At 36.3% G+C, this 16054-nt stretch overlaps 1 protein-coding gene across 1 annotated transcript in view; it reads left to right on the top strand.

The window, feature by feature from the left end:
- The first annotated feature begins 9399 nt into the window (after positions 1-9399).
- Positions 9400-16054, top strand: part of prkcg (protein kinase C, gamma) — a 54045-nt gene continuing 47390 nt past the window's right edge. The window contains exons 1-2 of the mRNA XM_073846609.1: positions 9400-9534; positions 11839-12160. Of these exons, the coding sequence (XP_073702710.1) occupies positions 11931-12160 (230 nt within the window). The 5' untranslated portion in view covers positions 9400-9534; positions 11839-11930. The remainder of the gene's footprint in view (positions 9535-11838; positions 12161-16054) is intronic.

Raw genomic sequence — 16054 nt, 5'->3', positions numbered from 1 at the left:
AGCAGGAAAATTGGCACATATCAATGACTTTGACATATTCCTCCTACATTTACTGTGTTAATATCATAGTGCCCACCATTCGCCACCGATCGGCGGTGAGCCCGAGTGCGAGGGCCCTACCATCGCTGCTTGCAGCTTTAATTTAAATTGTTCTCTGATATCTACTGTACATAGAATGTATATGGCTTAGGTAAGGGCAAAAATTCTCCAGAAATGGTTTTACAAGTCCATTTACAACCCTAGGATTTGTCCCTAGAATGAAATGGTCTGTTATTACCTTATTTGGAAGGTTCCTGAATAATAATGAGGAGCTCTGCTCTGATTGGCTGTCTCACAGAGCAGCTCGCTCTCACACAGCTGTAAGGAAATACATGGAGGAAAGTATATATTTAATTATGGAGCTCAAGCCGCTATTAATATGCGGGGCATTGAAACTGCCTTTTTGAATGCACGATAACTTTTTAGTTTCACTTTTGAGATCGGTGATCACACATGCTCTGTTTAACGTTATAGTACAGTGGGAGTACTTACCACATTTGACAAGTTTAGATGCTGTCAGCAGTGATCAGAATCTGCAAATCATTCGCCATCATCCACACAGTCATCTCTCCTTACTCTGTTAATGTGGTAAGTGAAATCTTATGTACTGCAATGTAACAGGTTAGCGCTAGCAAGAAGTTAATCGTGTCCCTTTAGTGGCTCGTCCTATTTTATTAGAACACCTTATTTGTTTTCTGTTGCTTTCTGAGTGCAGACACCAACCCATCCCTGCACTCAACATCCCCTGCACAACCTGGAACATAACATTTATTCCCGTGATCTGCCATTTGCGCTATTGTCCTTGCTTTGCTTTTTTTTTTTTTTTACAGTAGCCTACCTGCAGAACGTCTGATGATTCGGCTATGCAAATGCTAGGGGCGTAACTATTAATGATCGCGACTATTAACTATTAATTATATGTTTTCGCAAATGAACTCTTCATATACTTTTAGATCCCTTTACTGTAAGTATCACCATCCCACCTGAGGGATGCTTGGCAAATCCTTTTTTCGTTGTCTTTTTTTCACGTATTTTTATAACCATAAATTATATATCATTTGAAACCTCAAAATTCATCAAATGAAAACTTTTTTTAATTGGACATTGCTTTACCATGGAAATTTAAAATCTTTTGGACCTTAGTGGGTGGTGTCAAGTGTCATATTACAAAATGTAATACGGTATTTTAGAATCGAAATGTTTTATAATCTTGACAGAATACATATCGTCGGAAAGGCCTGAGTCTCAGGATTCCATATTTGGTGTTATTATTTCATGATAAAAGTAATATTGACAGCTAAATGTAGAAATTTCTGAGAGAAAAATGGGACCCGGTGGCTGTTTTTGCAGTATAATGCCCTAAATAATATCTCACAGGAACCTCAATTTTTTCATATCAACTTCAAATTTGAAACATAACTTAGTTCGATATAAGGCTCTAATTTTATGGCAGTTTTAGAGTAAAACCTGCTATGTAAAATATTTATTTTACAGTGCATTTTCTTTATAGGAAATTTAAACTTCTATAACTTTTTATTCTTTTATATTTCAAAATTATTTTACTTATGCTATTCAGCTTAAAGAATTGTCTTCTTAAAAAAAGAGTTCAAGCTTATGTCTGTATTCCAAACCACTCGTGAATTATAACAATTTAAGTTTATTACAATTTAGTGCACTTTCACGTCTATGTTCAAAAATTGGGGGCGACAGTTAGCGTTAAGTTACGGAGCAAAAACTGGACACCATACACTATACAACTAAGGATTGCACACAACCAGACTTTGAGGTACTTCCAAAAATGATAGTCACATAAAACATGCATTGTTTAATAAAAATAATACCTCAAAATATCAAACATGTTTCATATCCTCTAACTAGATAGTCTGAAATGAAAAATAAAATTGTTTGTTTGTGCCCATCTACGAATTTTTTTGTAAAATCTGTGAACTCAAATCTGTATTTGTTTGCAACTATTTTCGATGGCAAAGAAAAAATGGCTAATTGGTAAGAATGCAGTTGCTTGATTGCCTAGATTACTAGATACCCCTCTGAGGCGAACAATTCCTGAGAAGTTTTGTGTCTTTCATATTATGTGACATTGTTTGGATGTTTATTCTAGCAAGGTGATGATAAAAAGCTCCCCTTTAAAAAATGACAGGTGTGAAAAGGCTAAACATGATGCATATCTGTGATTTGCCTCGTGGCCACATTTGTTACATGATACTGAAAGCCTGCCATACTTTGGCACTGCATACCAACAGATATGCTGTTCACGTGTTTAGAGGTGAAAATGATTTTGTCCTCTTTTCCATCACCTTTTCATTCCATCTGCACAACTCATTTGTTGGCTAGTTTGTCCTTTTATGCTTCATTTTTTTTACAGATGTCTTTTTATTACACTACAGAAGGCCAGTATTGCAATGCATGTTCTATTATTAAAGGGACGGTCCATCCAAAAATGAAAATTCTGTCATCATTTACTCACCCTCATGTCCTCTCAAATCAGTCTTGTGTGGAACACAAAAGGCAAATTTTGTCACTCTTTTCTCTGCAATTGCCATGAATAGAGACTGGAGCTCCCTGCTGGGGGAAAGAAACCCTCAAAGAATTTGTAATGGTTTAAATGGTTGTAATGGGAATTGTATTGGATTTAATAGAAACTGTAATGGTCCCTGTGGGTCTCAACTGGCAATTTGTTGCCTTCTATTTATAGTATGTTAAAACTGCTAAATTATAGTGGAAAATGGCCCAAAACACACTACTGGATAGGGTTGCCAGATCTGTGTAACAAAAACCCAAGGGCCAATCAAACAAATAGCTCAAAACAAGCCTAAAGACCCTATCCAATACTAAAATCATTTTCATACCTAAAATATATATTGTACAGTCACTGTTATGCATTACACACAATTTCAACTTGTAATATAAACAGTATGCTTTTATAAAGATGTTCAAAGGCATCTCTCTCACAAAATATCTTTAGTAGAATGTAAAATATTGAGTACACATATTTTAGTCAATTACAGTCTATGCAATTTGTCAAACCTTTAAAACCAGGGGAAAAAACAAGTAACCCAATTCTGCTGGAAAACTGCAAACTTGGCAACACTGCTACTGGAAACCATTAGATAATGATCTCAATGGTTAACAGTTAATTGTTTGTAATTGTATTTGTAGTGGAAACTATACTTAGAACTTCTGTGGTTTTATGGGCACACCATAAAAATGGTCCACATGACTTCTGCACTACATTCACAGTCTTCTGAATTCAAGTGCAGGCATTGTGTGAGGAACATACTTAGTTATTCACTGATAATATTCTCCTCCAATGAACTGTTATCTATGGAAGCTTGTTTCAAGCTCCAAATAAATTCTGACATATTTTTACTTTGTATCTTACATTTCTGATTTTTTTCTTGCAGTTTCTAGGAAAATAAAGTTAGAATTGTGATGGCAGTTTTCCTTTTTATTGGCAGAACAAGCTTCCATAGTTCACTGCTGTGACCTCCAAACTGAGTCAGTGAGCTGAATCAGTCTAATCCATGAATGATTCATTCAGGCTGCATTTGTGAACTGGATCAATTCATTGACAATATCTAACTCAGGAAAGATTTATTCATATAGCTATAGAAGCCCGTTTCTGCCACTGAATAAAAATGTAAAAAGGTAATAGCAAAAAAATTTCTAACAATCCTGACTTTTTTCTCAGAATTGTGAGATATAAACTCGCAATTGCAAGCGATAAAGTCCAATTCTGAGAGGGTAAAAAATGAAGACATGATATGTTCTCAGAATTGCGAGTTTATATCTCACAATTATGGCTTAGTAACTTGCAATTGCATATTAAAAAGTCAGAATTGGCAAATATAAACTCGCAATTCTGAGAAAAAAGTCACAAGTGCGAGATATAAACTCGAAATTCTGAAAAAGTTTAGATCTTAATTCTGACTTCATTTCTCAGAACTGCAACATTATTTCTCATAATTGTGAATTTATATCTAACAATTCTGTTGTTTTTTTTCCTTGCAAGATTATATCACTCAATACTGACTTTATAACTCTCAAATGGTAGTTTATGTCTCACAATTCTGACTTTATAACTAGCAATTTAGTTTATATCATACAGTAATTCTGAGAAATAAAGTCAGTTTTGCACGTTTGTATCACACGATTGCAATTGTGAATTCATAACTCGCAATTGCAAGTTTATATCTCACAATTCTGTGTTGTTGTTTTTTGCAACTGTGAGTTTATATTGCTCAGTACTGACTTTATACTCTTAGTTGTGAGTTTATATCTCACAATTCTGGCTTCATAACTAGCTATTTCATAATTCTGAGAAAAAGTCAGAATTGCGAGTTTGTTTCACACAATTGCGAGAAAATATCTCACAAGTCTGAAGAGTGAGTTCATATCTTGCAATTCTGACTTTTTTCCTCACAATTGCAAGTTTATATCACTCAGTACTGACTTTATAACTCACAATTGAGTTTATATCTCATAATTCGAAGGAAATAAGTAAGAATTGCGAGTTCGTATCACTCAATTACAAGAAAATGTCTCACAGTTCTGACTTTATTTTTTAGAACTGCGAATATTTCTCATAATTGCGAGTTTATATCTCACAATTTTTTCAGTCGCAGTTGTTGATATGACTCAATACTAACTTTCTAACTCACAATTTTTTTCTCAATTCTGAGAGTTTATGTCACTCAGTACTGACTTTATAATTAAAAATTGCAAGTTTATATCTTAAAAAAAGTTCTGACTTTATAACTAGCAATTTAGTTTATATCTCATAATTCTGAGAAAAAAAAGTCAGAATTGCTTTTTTCTTGCAATTGCAAGTTTAAATCACTCAATACTGACTTTATAACTCACAATTGCGACTTTATAACTCACCATTCAGTTTATATCTTATAACTGTTAGGGAAAAAATATAATTGTGAGTTTGTATCACTCAGTTACAAGAAAATATCTCACAATTCTAACTTTATTTCTCAGAATTGTGAATATTTCTCATAATTGTGAGTACTCACAATTATGAGAAATAATTTTTTCACGCAATTGCGAGATTGTCTCTTACAATTCTTTTTTTTTTTTTCCGCAATTGTAAATTTATATGACTCAATACTAACTTTATAACTCGCAATTGCAAGTTTATATCTAACATTTATGACTTTATAACTTGCAATTTAATTTTTGTCTCATAATTCTGAAAAAAAAAGTCTGAATTGCGAGTTTGTTTCACGCAACAGTGTTTCCGAACAGTGAGATATAAAGTCGCAGATTGCTTCTTTTTTTTTATTTTATTTATTCAGTGGTGGAAACAGCCTTTCATATATAATGCATTAAGTAGCACTAGAACAAATCTTTCACTCTAAAATTTTGAACTGTTCCACACACAAAGCGTATTTGATGGCTTTAGACGACTTGGAATAAAGCAAATGAGTTATATGGCTCTCTTTTATGATACTTTGATTGTGCTTTTACCTTTTTTGAAGCTTTCATTGTATTAAACAGTGCAATTTCTTTCTGTATTCCAGATTAAGAAGGTCACACACGTTTTGTGCGACACAAGAATCAATAAATAATAAGTGAATTTTCAATCTAGGGTGAACTTTCCCTTTAAATGTATGAATTTCTCCTCTCCACATAACAATATAGATGACTATAGATAAGTGCAGAGGCTCTTCACTTTGTTAAGCTCATCTATATTCTGCATTATGATGCTATTACAGCATGACCAGAGACATGAAGCTGGCATTGATTTATCACTGCAGGCATTAGACACTGAAGCTCGGAAATCATTGCTGCAGCATGTGCCTCTATCTGAAATTAAGATATAAAACACGCTGACCTACACACCCTCACTCTCAATGACAGCGACACACGCGCGCGCACACACACGCACCTAAGTCTCCATACACATACCTGTCCAATGACACCGTTTTGCTCTCTAACAATCTTGCTAATTATAATTGTTAATTAATTTTCTCACAGTGTCCCCATCAGGAGACTAATAACCTACATTTTACATAATTAGACCTTCAACCTTTTACTCGCTCTCCTGTTCCCTCCCTCTTCCTCTCATCCTCTCCTTCCCTTCGCATCACCTCCTGGACTCTGTCTCACTCCTGTTCTCTAGATGTTAGTGGGTTAGTGTTATGTCCTAACGCCGCTCCTTGCACCCTCGTCCCAATATAACAGCACTGTGGCCAGACCCCTCACTGTCGCCCTTCCCTCTGGTCTTCCTCCCTTTTAATGTCAGTGTCTGACGGCCATCTTGTCTGCCTCCTCTCTGTCTCACACACACTGTGACCTGGTTTCAGTTGCAGCTGTGAGAGCTACAGATAGCCACCTGTGTGCAGGACCATCATGCACCTCTTTGTTTTCAGGGGGCACCAGGGGCAATTCTAACTCGCTTTTGCTCTAGGCAAGATAAGACATGAAAACTTTTTGTATTTCTGTAGGATGTGTTAGTCTAGAGGTGTATTTCTGTATAGTGTGCAAGGCAACCTATAGGTTCAGATCCTCAAACAATACTGTATATTAGACAAGAAAAATTACAAGTTAACCTTGAACCATTTTTAGTTTATTTTTATATTTTAAATTTATAATAAATTATCAGTCAGTAAGATTTCTAAAATGTTATTGAAATAAGTCTTTGCTCACAAATTTGATCAAAAATACAGTAAATGTTTTATTGTGAATGTAATTACAATATTATTAAAAAATTGACATTATTACAATGTTAAATTGTATTTTCAGTTTTATTTTAACATCAGCAACATTTCTCCAGTCTTCAGTGACATGATCCATTAGAAACCATTTTAATATGCTGATTTGGTCCTCAAGAAACATTCTTATTATTGTTGAAAACAATGCAATATTTTTGTGGAAGCCATGATTCTTATGTAGAGTTAAAAACAACAGTATTTAGTTGAAATACATGTTTTGTACACTGTAAAAAGTTTTCACCAGATTCAACTTAAAAACCTAAGTTCAGCAGCTGCCTTAAGTTTTTAAGTTAAATCAGCTTAAAAGTCATTTTAACTTATTACAAGCAAAATTAGTTGATTGAACTTGTGAGTTTAAATGACTTAAGTTGATTTATCTTAACATTTTAAGGCAGCTGCTAAACTTAAGTTTTTAAGTTGAAACTGGTGAAAACTTTTACAGTGTATAAGTTTTGTCTTTACTGTCATTTTTGATCAATGTAATGCATGCTTTCTAAACAAAAGTACAGTTCAAATCAAAATGATTCACCCCTTGACCTGGAAAAAGACATTTTGCTACAGAAAACAAAAGTTTATGAAATGATGGGAGGTTCAGGCTATCAGTAAACTATTAGGAAGTGTATTAATACACATTTGAGTGATTCTGAGAATGTACGTTGATGAGCAATGAAAAAAATCAAATTGGCTCTAAACATTCATGTTCAAAATGATTCAACCATCAAAAGCTGGAATCTTGGCCCATTCTTTACTTGAAAAAGCTTTAAGATCACTAATAATAGTTTTCACAATGCCACTGCTTTCATCAAATTCAACCACGTATTTTCAATAAGAATTCAATCTGAAGACTGAACAATCATGTTCAAAACTATTCAACCAACAAAAATGCAACCAACTGCATTCTTGGCCTATTCCTTAACTTGAAAAAGTTTTAAGATCACTTAATCTTTGTTTTGTTTTTTTTGTTTTGTTTTTTACATTGCCTCTGGTTTCATCAAATTCATCCAAATGTTTCGAGAATTAAATCTGAAGACTGAACAGACCACTCAAGAACATTCAACCGAACCCTGAACCAAGCTTAAATAGATTTGAACGTTTTATTTTGGGATGGTTGTCCTGCAGGAAAGTCCATTGATCATCAGCTTCCATTTTTTGCACCAAAGACATCACAATTCTCACCAAAATGGCCTAATACTTCAAAGAATTCATGATGTCCTTCATATTGTCATGATTTCTATTTCCTGCAACAGTAAAACACCCCCTTAAACAGGTCTGGCCCAGAACTGGTGTTCTTTATAAACTTTGCCTTTTTTGCACCAGACATACCGCTGATCCACAGGTCTAAAAAGTTCCAGTTTGGTCACATCTACACTCCATTCTGTTTTTTTTTTTTAAACAGAGTTTCTAAAGGCTTAATTGTGTTTGAAGACAATTTTGTTCTCTACCATAAAAATAAGTTATTTAAAAACAGTAATATTGAACAGGGGTTGAATAATTATGACATAGCTGTGTTATTAAAAACTCCCCATTTTATATTGATATAATCACTTTTATTATGACAGTAAACTCTTGTAGATGCAATTTTTTTTATTCTGGATCTTCAGAAAAACTAAAATTAGTAAAGAACTGAAATCTCTGGGGGGGTTGAATAATTTTGAGTAAAACTATATTTTCCTAAATAAATACATACATCTTACTGCCCCCAAATTGAATAGTTTTATATATTTGTATATTACGGTACATATTATTTATGAGTGACATAAATGGCAACATTTTATATTAGAACTTTTAATTATTTTCATGATTTATTTATTTGTGAAATTAGCGTATAAATCTGACAGAGGCACACGTTCAATTGGAATGAAAATATCTCTTCTGTCTGCAATAGGAGATTAATCACCATTACTTGCTGTTTAATGCTTTATGTTACTCTTTTTAGGAATGCTGAACTTCCTGTCTCATTCTCGTTGGTTCACTGGAGCTGTCGATCAGGCCTTAGAGTCCTCACGTAGGAACAACATGGCTGCCAAGACACCCGTGTGTCGAAACACTTTTATAGAGTCACAGACTGGCAGTGTTACAGACCAAAGCTGATTATTGATCACTGATCAGATTTCTTTCAACCCGTTCTATACTGGACGAGCTACTGGTTGACCAAGGATGAGTGAGCTGCTGGCCAACATCTCCCTCACTGTCTCTCTCTCTCTGTCCTCTTTCCTCACCCTCCCATCATCTGTCTCTCTTTTACTCTCTAGAGAGGGGTAACCCAGATTTCAAAAATGAATTGCTGCCTATTTCTCCTCATCTACTCCCTCCTCTCTCTCTCTCTCTCTCTCTCTCTCTCTCTCTCTTGCTCTCTCTTGCTCTTTCTCTCTCTGTCTCACTTCACTTCATCCCCTCTTTCTGTTGGTAAAAACAGAATCAATCTTGGAAAGTGAAAATCGCCTCTTTTCCTCACCCCCTCTATACTCTCTATTGGATAAAGGGATATACGGCCGTACACTCCTCCTTCTCTCTTTCCTGGAAAGCTGCTGTATCATCCTTCCCTTCATTCTTCAATTCCTTTTTGGGCTTTGATTCTTTTTTCAGGTGTGTTTCCTGTCTTGTAGACCTTCTGTTCGGTGAGGTTGTCTCTTTTTTTTTTCTTTTACTTTTTTATGAGCCAAGGATTGATTGCATAGAATAACAAGAGTCTTGAGAGGAAGTGAGAGGAAGAGAGAGGGGAGGAAGAGGAGAAACCATACTGCCACATTTACAGGTATCTTTCTTTTCTTTCTTTCTTTCTTTCTTTCTTTCTTTTTCTTTCATAAATGTAGTCTGTGTCACTTGTTGGATGTGCTCAATTCGCTTTCCTTTCTTCAGCCTCCAGCTCTGTAGATCTGTTCTTTAATTAATATGACGATCATTTGTTCAGTGTCGTTTCCTGTTTGATTTGATCCTGTGTGTCATTCATTTCAGCTTTTCTGGATGCATTCTCTTTTATTAATGGGAATCTGATCGATCCTAAAGCACACCACATCTGACTGACCTCAAATCAGCCAAAAAACTGCAGTCAGTTTATATCAGATGTTTAGCTGTATTGCTTGTTTATTGCTTTTGCTGTTTTAGTCATTTATATACAGTGCCTTGCAAAAGTATTCATACACCTTCAATTTTTCACATTTTGTTTTGTTGCAGCATTATGTTAATCTGCTTTAAATTAGTTTTTCCCCATATCAATTTACACTCCATACACCATAATAATGACAAAGGAAAAGCCAGATGTGCAAATTTTACAAATTTATTAAAAATAAAACACTGAAATAAGTACATTGCATAAGTATTCATACCCTTAATTCAGTACATAGTTGAAGCACCTTTGCAGCCGCAAGTCTTTTTGGGTATGATGTGACAAACTTTGCACATCTGTATTTGGCAATTATCTGCCATTCTTTGCCTCACCTTTTCACCTCTCAAGCTCTGTCAGCTTGGATGGGGGCTGGCAGACATTTTCTAGAGTCCTAGTTGTTCCAGTCATCTTCCATTATGGATAATGGCTACATGCTTCTGTGAACCTTCAATGCAGCAGATTTTTTTCTGAACTCTTCCCTAGATCATTGCCTTAACACAAGTCTGTCACTGAGCTCTACAGGCAGTTATCTTGACCTCAGGACTTGGTTTTTGCTCTGATATGCATTTTCAGCTGTTAGACCTTTTTCCTGAGAAGTGTGTGCCTTTCTAAATCATACTCATTCAAATGAATTTGCCACAGTTTAACTCCACTCGAAGTGTAGTAACATCTAGAAGCAATATGAATGCTCCTGAGCTAAATTTTGAGTGTCCCAGAAAAGGGTATGAATACTTGTGCAACGGGATCTTTTCAGTTTTTTATTTTTAATAAATTTGCACAAATGTTAAAAACCTATTTTTTGCTTTGCCATTATGGAGTAGGGAGTGTAGACTGATGTGGGAAAAAAGTAATTTAAAGTAGTTTAACATAAGGCAGCAACATAACAATATGTGAAAAAAATGAAGGGGTATGAATAACTTCGCAAGGCACTGAATGTGTGTATATTTTTTTTCACATTTTAATTACAAATCCACAATTGAACACTTCTAAACTGCAACTATAAAATGACAAAAACTGCATAAAAAACAAAATTGTATAAAAAACAATGTAGGGAGTAGGGTTGCAAAAATGTGGAAAATTTCCAGGAAATTTCGGAATCTTTCCAGGATTTTTTGGAATCTTCCTGGGATTTTTTGAAAGTTTCTGGAAATTTTCCACCCCTTTGCAACCCTACTAGGGAGACAATGAGCTTGCAGAAAATGTGGAAGAGCAGGTGATGGGAATCTGGTTGACATGGAGTATGTAGGGTGTGTGTGTGTGTGTGTGTGTGTGTGTGTGTGTGTGTGTGTGTGTGTGTGTGTGTGTGTGTGTGTGTGTGTGTGTGTCTGTGTGTGTGTGTGTGTGTGTGTGTGTGTGTGTCTGTGTGTGTGTGTGCACCTGGTATTCATCACGTTGTGGGGACCAAATGTCCCCACAAGGATAGGAATACCAGTAAATTTTGACCTTGTGGGGACATTTCTCAGGTCCCCATGAGGAAACAGGCTTATAAATCATGCACAATGAGTTTTTTTGAGGAAGTAAAAGTTTGCACAATCTCCTGTGAGGGCTAGGTTTAGGTGTAGGGTAGGGTTAGGGCGATAGAAAATACGGTTTGTACAGTATAAAAACCATTACGCCTATGGAATGTCCCCATAAAACATGTAAACCAGTGTGTGTGTGTGTGTGTGTGTGTGTGTGTGTGTGTGTGTGTGTGTGTGTGTGTGTCTGTGTGTGTGTTTGAAGTAGGGCAGAAGGTACACTAATCGCTATGCGTTTTGAAGTCCCAGTGGAAGTTTCTCTTAGAGTCTGTATTAACCTCTATTTCACTCTCTGTTTCTCACCCTCCCTTTCCTCCTCTTGGGAATCTCTTCCTTTCATTTCCTCAACATCACAAACCGAACTGCCATCACATCCTATTGAATTCCTTCCTTAACGTTCCATGTAACCTCTTACGATTGATCTGTGGTTTACCAGACCAGTTTATAAATCCTCTTGTTGGTCTTTCACCCCATCTATCCTTCTCCCAGTCTTCTTCTCCGTGTCTTGTTCTCTCCAACTCTGGTAGCATGTCTACCCCGGTCTCTCCGTCTCCATCTCTGTCTCCCCTGGCCCTGTCCTCCCCATCTCCCTCCACCTCCCCGCTCCCCTCTCCTCTTTCTCCTCCCCCTAGGCTGCCGGTCTTCCAGAGGAAGGGAGCTCTCAAGCACAAGAGGGTCATTGAAGTGAAGGACCACCAGTTCACAGCCCGATTCTTCAAGCAGCCTACTTTCTGCAGCCACTGCACTGACTTCATCTGGTACTTCACACCTTTAACACTGCTGGCCACATCAATAGCTCCTGACATTATTATGCTGTAAACCCATATTTTTACCTTAACCTTTACACTGGACTGCATTTATGTATTGATTTAGTCCTAAAATCTTACTGCCCAAATCGTCATTCATATCATAACTCACTCTCAATGCTATACTGGCCTTGTCATGTACTTTGTAGTTCATACAGCGTCCTCAAATACAGTTAGCCGTAACATTACATTATTATTTATTTATTAAAAGACTACATTTTAAAATGTTGAGCATTTATGTTTTTATTTATTTGCTTTTAAATCTTTTTTGTACTACACTACTGTTCAAAAGTTTTGGTGCGGTATTTAAACAGAGTGTATTTACACTAACTCCGCCCACCAATGTGTGGGTGGACTAGTCAACATTACAAAAGACACCTCCAATCGTGTAGATGGTGAAACATGTAGCAGTGACATTTTGACCCGATCGACCCGAGTTTGAATCCACCTTTTGCCAAACTTGTTCTTCACCCATTTTCACATCACATATCAGATCGGAAAGCATTTATTTTCCATAAAATTAATGAAATAATCAAAAAGTGTCAAATAAAGTGCCTTACGAGGGTTTTTCGGTTAGGGTTAGGTAAAGAGAGGGCTTTATGCAAGGCGGAAACCATTTACTAATTTTATTTAAAAAAAATAAAAAATGTACATGTTAATACGAATACGTTATTATTGCATACTGTTTTGTAATGTACTACAATAATGAGGTGCAAATATCTGCCACTTACACTAAGTAGTATAAATAGCGCCTAACTAATATTATTGGAAAGAAAATAGTTATTTTTACATAGTGTAACTAGAATCTATCACTATGTGTATTTACTGTAAATAGCACCTGTCACTATTTGTACTTTGTACAAATTATTATTATTATTATGCTGAAAACAGCATCAGAGTAGAAATTTTTCAGGTTTATTTGATGAATAGAAACTTCAGAAGAACAGCATTTTTTTCTGAAATAGAAATCATTTGTAACATTATAAATGTCTTTATCGTCACTTTAAAGCATCCTTGCTCCCCCCCCCCCCCCCAAAAAAAAAAAAAAAAAATTCTGAATCCAGGCTTTTGAATGGTATAGTGTATAATGTTACAAAAGCATTTCATTTCAGATAAATGCTGATCTTTGGATCAAAGAATCCTGAAAAAAATGTAAATGATGTCTAAAGGATCATTAACACTGAAGACTGGAGTAATGATACTAAATATTTAGCTTTGATCACAGGAATAAATTACATTTCAAAATATATTCAAATAGAAAACCATTATTTTAAATAGTATTAATATTTTAAAATTTAATAGTTTTACTGTCAAATAAATGCAGGCTTGGTGAGCAGAAGATAATTCTTAAAAAAAAAACAAAAAAACATTACTAATCTTTTGCCTGGTAGTTTATGTACAAAAATGTAATTTTAAAAATAGCTATTTTCCAATAAGACTTATTTACAAATAGACCATACATTTAAGCCTAAATGAAATTTAAAGGATTAGTTTACTTCCAGAATAAAAGTTTTTGATTATTTCTGATCAATTTCTGATCATTTCTGATCATTTACACCCTATGTCATCCAAGGTTCAGTCAAAACGAAATTAAGGTTTTGAGGAAAACATTCCAGGATTTCCTCCATATAGTGGACTTCAATGGGGATCAATGGGTTGAAGGTCCAAATTGCAGTTTCAGTGCAGCTTCAAAGGGCTCTACACGATTCTAGTTGAGGAATAAGGGTCTTATCTAGCAAAACGATCTGTCATTTTCTAAAATATAAAAAAAGTGTATACTTTTTAACCACAAATGCTCATCTCAACTAGCTGGACTTGACGCATTAAGTAGTCATGTTGGAAAGGTCACACTTGACGTAGGCAGAAGTTACAACCCAGTGTTTACAAAGTGTACATGCAAAGTCAAACGCCCTTTACAAAAAAAAAATTAAAACAACAATGGACATTTTGAAGTTGGAGGAGAAAATGAGATGGAGTTTATCGCCCTAACCTACCTTTTTGAACTTAAGTAAACAGATGAAGAACTAACCACCTTTTCAATGTGATTACGTAATGCGTGAAGACACAGATGTGCGTCGCAGAACTAATGCAAGATAATTTGAATTTTGTTTTAGAAAATGACAGATTGTTTCTGTAGATAAGACCCTTATTCCTTGACTGAGATCATCTAAAGCCCTGTGAAGCTGCATTGATACAACAGTTTTGACCTTCAACTCCTTGGGCACCATTGAAGTTCACTATATGGAGAAAAATCCTGGAATGTTTTCCTCAAAACCCTTTAGTTCTTTTTGACTGAAGAAATAAAGACATCTTGGATGACATGGGAGTGAATAAATTACCAGGAAATTTTTATTCTTAAAGGTGAACTAATCCTTTAATCAGGTTTATGCTTGAAAAAAAATACCAATGTGGTAAGAATAAGTAATACACTTAATTCATGCTATTGTTAATTGTGTAAAGAAGAATGAATTCATCTATAAACATTTCTATTTTTTCTACTGGACAATGAGACAAAATAACTCATTTACAGTAAGTACACTTTCGATGACATACACAGAGAGGGCAGAAGAACACTGTCCCGCACATGTGTTACATGACCACGCTTGTTCTCAGTTTCCTCCATGCCTCATAAAACTCATGCCTTGAGGGGCCTCTTAAATTATGCAGTCCTCTCTGTTTGAGCTGCCATTTAACCACAAGCTCCACAGAACCCGCATAGAACTGCAGCCGGCCATATGGCCCATGCGTTACCCGCTCATAGACCTCATGTTCATTAGTACAACTCAAATAGCTTCTGATAGATGCATCTGTTTCTCATTCTGTTCTTTCATTTCAATTCATTGTAGTTGTATTGCTATGTCTATTGGAGTACAGCATTTACAATGTATTGTTAAGTACATTTGTGTCACGGATTGGCCAGGTTCTTCCACGTCAATCACGCCACGTTCACCATCACCTGAATTCTAATCAGCCACACCTGCACCTAATCACCTTCAGCACCTTCATAAGCACACCACACATGCCAGTCATTGTCCGGGCTCGTTTCTACGAAGCGGACTGTAGCGCAAGCTTCCTAAGTTGTTTTCCAGTTGTCTTCCAGTTCCAGTCGTCAAGGGTGATCGAGCCGTAAGCCTTATCCATTCCTCCAGCGTGTGTGTGTGTGCCATAAGCCGTCCTGCACATCGCCAACGTTCCTGCAAAGGAGTATTCACCTTTAGTCCTCTCCAGTCAACGCATCCAGCAAATCATTCAGTGAAAGCTTCTACTCACCTGATTCACCTCTCCAAGTCTCACGTACTGCACTGCTGTTTAAATTAAACTCACTTACCTGTATTCCTCTTGTTGTCCGTCTGCTTCCATAACAGAAGCCCGGACCGAAACAGTTGACAGCATGAGTGCACACGATCCATTCCAGGAGTTGGTGGATTCACTACGGAAAGTGTTAACCGCTGCTCATGTCACCACACCTTCTGCACCTCCGGCACCGTCACCACCGAGTACTTCTTCGGCTACTGGAGTTTCCAGTCCCATGGCTCGACCGGCGCCCTACTCTTGGCGGGGCGGAGGAGTGCAGTGGATTTCTACTACAATGCTTATTGATTTTCACCATGCAACGTTCTCTATATCCCACAGACCAATCTAAGATTGCCTTCATCGTCTCCCTCCTCACAGGACCCGCTCTTCAATGGGCAGATACCATCCTGACTCAAGCCGGACCGGCCACTCGTTCTCTCCAATCATTCATCTCCCACTTCAAAGAAGTTTTCGGCCATTCAGATGGTGGTATCTCGCCCAGCGAACAGCTCTACCATCTCTCGCAAGGTACGATGACAACTCAAGAATATG

The sequence above is a fragment of the Garra rufa genome, chromosome 9 (genome assembly GCF_049309525.1).
Source record: "Garra rufa chromosome 9, GarRuf1.0, whole genome shotgun sequence".
Classification (NCBI taxonomy): Eukaryota; Metazoa; Chordata; class Actinopteri; order Cypriniformes; family Cyprinidae; genus Garra; species Garra rufa.
This window is presented reverse-complemented; position numbering and strand designations above follow the sequence as displayed.